The 5724-nt window shown below is 47.2% G+C and overlaps 1 protein-coding gene across 1 annotated transcript in view; it reads right to left on the bottom strand.

The window, feature by feature from the left end:
• Nucleotides 1-2794: 2794 nt before the first annotated feature.
• Nucleotides 2795-5724, bottom strand: part of T265_09261 (hypothetical protein) — a gene marked incomplete at both ends in the record, with an annotated part of 40209 nt that continues 37279 nt past the window's right edge. Inside the window, 3 exons of the mRNA XM_009175286.1 lie at nucleotides 2795-2989; nucleotides 4284-4546; nucleotides 5228-5669. Of these exons, the coding sequence (XP_009173550.1) occupies nucleotides 2882-2989; nucleotides 4284-4546; nucleotides 5228-5669 (813 nt within the window). The remainder of the gene's footprint in view (nucleotides 2990-4283; nucleotides 4547-5227; nucleotides 5670-5724) is intronic.

Here is a 5724-nt window from a genome sequence, read left to right as displayed (position 1 = left end):
TACGAAGTTAGATCTCTAGGGATGAACTTCCAACAACAAGCCTACTGGGACAAAACATACCTGGGTGGGTCGAGAGAAGTGCACAAAACCGTAGGGAAGCACTGGAAAAACCGGCTTGTAGGCGAGTGAACGCAACGGTTCGAAAGCGAGTGACCTAGAACTTGTCAGTATTATCTGGACAGAGATCGCCCACGGAAGAGACTAACAATGGTGAGCGATTTTTCCAGGAGCCATAAACCACGTCATGAAATTTATTTAGCGTTATCCGATATACGCCTCTTCATGCCGACGTAAGCCTGACATTCATGTCCCTTTTTTATCGAGACATCCTATCGTGGCCAAAGACGCAATGGTGTCCAGCTGAACTATGTCAGGAGAGGAGGTATGCCGAACCGAACATATGAGTAGTGCGGGCGGTGACGAGAGGGTAGAAGAAAGGTTGGGTATATTTTGTGGACAACAGAGAAACCCAATTAGAAAATGGGGAGGAGCAGAAGAGTGACACGGAATTAAGGTGCAAAGTGGCAGTGGCTTTCCACTATGGGTAACAGATAAGGAGCTTCAGCACAATACAACCTACTGGAGGAGCACGACAGATGAAATGGTTCAAAAAGTGGCGCAAAGCCCTCGAAGCACCGGATGAAATGGCTGCTGCATCTAACTGGGACGGGAAGATAGAATGTATACCCAGGGCATGCAAGTTTCTGAAAAGGTGTGTGATGCTTAAAGGTGCTGAGTAGCATCGTCCTTATCCAGCTAAATGGGCTTTTCATCCCAGCATATCGATGATTGTCGGCTTGTTTGGCCTCACTGTCTTGTTTGTTACACCCTTTGCGTAAGGCGATTACCTCCAGTTCCCGAAAGCATATACATGTGTTTTTCTCGGCTGCGTGTCCACTTGCACCATTTTTTTCGGCAACAAATAACTCCGCTTCCAAACACCTAAATCGTCAACCGGGTTCCATTCGTGAAAGGCTATGCAACGGGATGAGGCCGGGTGTGGGAGCTTGCAACGATCAAACAGCTCACAAAGTGGAAGAGGCACATTGCTGCTAAATAGTAGACGTGAATCACCAAAACGACACGCCCAAGCTGCCGCTGACCATTATGCCCAAGGAACGTCCTCACTGACATCTACACAAAAACTCAGCGCCAATGGATATCCGACATATCGGAAACGTGGTCAAATAACGGCAGGATGCTTTCTACCACCGACACCATGGTACACCAGCGACTGACATTCCTGTGACTGAAGTTGTCACATTTTGTCACAGGAACAAAAGTAGCTAGCGTCATTGCATGGTGTTTAGAGTGCCTAAGGTGGAAGGCAGTTGGTTCTAACACACACGAACTTCGTCCTCGAGGATTCCCCGAGCGTCTAATTCAAAGAACGTCCCTAAAGGACCCACATACACGTGACTCCTATTACGCTTTGGCTCAATAAAATCCTAAAAAGCATTTCGCAATAAGCTCTCAAACGAATGTCAGTGAATGCGACCCTAAAGAAACTATACTAATTGCAGACACAAATGCACAATCGATGGATATTTACGACCATTCACCAGTCGCAGCTCGCACCAAACTAAATCCTGTTTTACTAGGTGCGACACCGTCCACTGTACATTTCAGATTGAGTGAAAATTAAAAGTCCTGCAAAAAACTAGACCTACCCGAGCCAAAAAATTACAAGCTAAACCTTTTAGGTGAAGCTTGTCTGTTCTCAAACTAGCGAGGTATGTTGCGTCAACAGTTCATACCATGGGTAGCCTGCCATGAAAGTGTGTTCAGCACTATATAGGGCTAAGCGCTTCCAGGTTTTTAAGTTCGCGAGCTTGTCGTACAACCGAATGGTCAGAGGCATGAGCGTTGAGATGATTCGTCTAACGCATACTACAAAGAAGGGTTTCTGATTAGAACAGTTATGCCGAGCGATACCAAACAGGGATATGAAGTGTCGATCCGCGCTACGTTTCTGTAGTCGGGTTAGGAACATGCAAGCCGTACACAAATATCGAAATCAACCAAGTATTACTTCACCAGGACGCTCAGCCATCTGAGTTGTCTCCAAACGGCCTGCTCAGTCACGTCGTTAAGTAGTTTTCGCATATATACCGAACGTTAAGGTTACGAGGGCCTTGTTTGTTCATGTTGAGCAAAACTGGATAGTTGGAGCTATCATCTTGAAAAAGAGGTGTCTTGAAATCCACTCATCGTCAACACAAAACCAACTGAAGAGCGCGCTTATTGAAGTCGTATAATCGAAGAATAGTGGTTGGGATGGACTTGGTACATCCTTATTCAATTCAGCACAACAGTGGACTGTTCTAAAGTGTGGTCCTCACTGGGAAAACCACCGAATGAATTCAACAAGGTAACGCGTGCCCCCACATTCACATCACTCCCGTTTGACCGGTCCTTCTCCAGTCCTGGCACACGAAAATGAGAGAAACTGGACTCGAGTTTCGCTCACCACGAAACTCGAATCCAGTGCTTTCACCCTTCGGCGTGGACCCATCTAGCTAGTTAGGCCAGGACACTGGGGGACTTCAAACGAGAACGATTTGAATGTGAATACTATAAACCCCTCAGACATCAACAACTGATGCACGGCTTATCCGATGTTTCGGTTACCTATCCGTACGACGATGGTCGAGTTTCATCGATGGAAATGCACACTGCCTCATACAATATGCCATCTATCTGAACAGTATAACAGGGCCATCAGTCCCTGATCAGCTACATGGTCTCAGGAAAGAAATCGGTACCACAGTGTGGAGGAAGCTGGAAACAAGTTCAGCAATAAAGTTTATATATGGCAGAGCTGCAAAACGCTGTACACAAAAAAAACCAGTCAACGCATAGCTGGACAAAAAGCCGTCTATCATTGGTCTGCATTGGACTCCGGCACAGGACTGTCGTGAGATGACTGGGCTTGTTTACGTTCCGCTCGCAATTTTCTGAACTTTGACGCTTCTTCCTCCAAACGCCTCTGAAACAGACCACGAACGCAAATAAAATAATCAGATTTCGCCAAGTAAACAAAACGGGAGTCATCTGACGAAAACGGGGGCCTTTTTCAGATTAAGTTTCGGCGTCCAATTACCAATGGCAATGAAACGCTTCACGCTTGAGCGAATTAAGCGCCCACTTACAAAACCAAGGACTGTTTGACACTCAGACCTCTCTACGGGTGTCGTTCTAAACCGACCATTACGAGCTTCCACTGAGAGCTAGCTTGAAGTTCACCTTAGACCGTCATGTGCCCTCGTCAAGTTGCTACACCGACAAGTGATCGATCAGTAAAGCCCAGCGGTTGGGGCGCAGACTTACTGACCGGAAGATCCGTGGTTGGAACACAACCCGCGGCATCTTGGGTGCTCCTGTCTAGGTTGGGCAACCTGGTTGTATCTCAGCCCACGTGCTTTCTTCAGATAGCATTGCGGCTAGACAATGGAAGGATGCTAAAGCTGAACGGTTATTATTCACCATTTACAGAGTATTTTCGGTTTCTAGAGATTCCATCATAACAGCAATAAAGAGCAACGTGGTAAGTTGAATGGAAATAAATGTGGTAACGATCTATTTGTGTGACTTAACCGAAGAAAATCCACAAGAATTTCTCAGCACCCAAGCAGAAAGCCATCAAATCACAAAACAACCGGCATCCGCTTCAAACCACGATGACAAGCTCTCGAGCCCTTGATACGCATGGTCAGTCGGAACTTCGCGCTGCTGACCGCATACGAAGACGGAGGAGTCGCATCGATCAACCAACGGATCACGTGTGAACAACCAAAATAGCCATAACCAACCAACAAATCATTTTTTGTTCTCAAGCTTTTCTGCAGAACCTGTTTGGTTCGCTTGTCTTCTGAGTTGCTGGAATCACCGGCCAGTCGTTACAGCAACGACAACGAAGCCATATCCACAAGAAAACACACATGCGACTCGAGTCCTTGTATGCCAGGTCTTTTCAGGTCTATGTTGAGCCTATATATGAGCTTAGTAACCAAATCAACATTGCAAACCCCACTTCTTAAAAAAGGACTAAGCGTTGGTCGTAAAGTCCATTTTCTCGGGTTCCGACTTATATTGAGCATTGATCGTTGTTATTCTGAGTGATCAATGCAGAGTAAGGAAGGAAAGCGGGTAAGGAAGTAAGCTGCGAACGCAGATTTGATTCATTCTAGCATATTCGTAAAGTGGACTGGCAAACAAAACTACCTGGAGACAGGGTACAAATGGCTGGGATACGGAACACCAGGACTCGGACAACAACTAACCCTGTCAGCTTCCAACTTCTCCAAGTCCACCGGGCGCTTTGGTTGTCGTGAATCGTCTGGTGGTTTTGGATCACGTAGGATGAAGTCATCAGCATCCTCGGTAGACCAATCCAAAGGTGTCTGGTCCACCAGTTCAAGCAAACGAGCTGTCCCATCGTCCGAGTTGTCCGAGTGAACTGACCTATCCGGCAGTTTTGATAGTGTTGAGAAAATTCGTGTTGGAGGGAGGGTGGGTGGCTCCAGGTCATCATCTGCTGAGGGCTCTGGAAGACAAGACAACGGCGAAAGATACGAGGGGATACAGGTAAATACCAGGATGCGGTAATACGATCGGCGGTTGATCAACAAAGCACGTCGCCGTGTGGAGATGTGTTTCTAATATGAAGTAGACAAACTGTCAAGTCAAGACTTTACAGGCCCCGTTAAGTTATCGGATTAGAAATGCAATGAAGATGTAAAGTATACAGTGACTGCTTCATCATCTCTCACTTGCGGTTCCTTTCAGGTGTAGTAACCTCTAACCAGAGTCAGTAAACATGACTTTGTCCGAAGACACTAGTCACAACTGTCTCCAGATGAGCTCAAAATGGCGCAGGCGTGGAACTACTGACCGGTAGGCTCATGGCTCGAAAACCCCGATATCTTGACCACTTCTGTCTAGGCTTAGCCGACCTGGAAACAAGTCGGCCCTTGTGCCTCTTCCTGGTGACATGGCAGATACGCACCGACGGCTGAACGATTATTATTTTATCTATTACTGTACCCAGAGTCAACGCGGACATTGTAGACACAGGAGATCGAATATGGAAAGGGCCCGGTGCTGATACCTGCTTCCAAGTAACCTCTGTGGGACCATGGCTGGGATCTTCCCTCGGGTACTTTGTTGTAGCTGGTGATTGTTCGATGCCGCTGGTTAAAAATCACTTGATTCGAAACAAACTCACCGGTTACCCGTTCTCTCTCTTGGTCCATTGTTGATGTTCTGCTGGCCAAGTATGATTCGTTTCCGAAAGGAGATCTTGAGTGATGCTCAGATGCTTCTCCAGAAGGACTGAATGTGGAAGGCGAAGGTGGATGAGCTTGGCGTGGCATTAGACTGTAGGGCTGTGGTTGGACCGCCCCAGACTGCGTTGATGTGGCGTTGTTTCCAAGCATCACAACCGCAACAGCCAAGGCAGCAGCAGAGATATCTTGGTGCGGAATTTCGTCCCTGGTAGGCGTTCCAGGGCCGGAAGATAACGGACTGGGTGGAGGAGATGCCGATATTTCAAGCGCCTCCTCTGCCTTTGATCCCATTTCTGCCGTAGCAGCGCCTTTGGTTGGTTGTGGTGGTGGTGTCGGGACTCGTTCAAGAACCTCTACGATTGATTTGGAGATGTGTATACGCTAGAAGAGAGAGGACAAGCCAAAACAAGGTTACAAAGGATTCGTCAGTCGGCAA

The sequence above is a fragment of the Opisthorchis viverrini genome (assembly GCF_000715545.1).
Source record: "Opisthorchis viverrini unplaced genomic scaffold opera_v5_270, whole genome shotgun sequence".
NCBI classification, from domain to species: domain Eukaryota; kingdom Metazoa; phylum Platyhelminthes; class Trematoda; order Opisthorchiida; family Opisthorchiidae; genus Opisthorchis; species Opisthorchis viverrini.
Note: the sequence above shows the minus strand (reverse complement) of the source record. Positions and strands in the feature narration are given on the sequence as shown.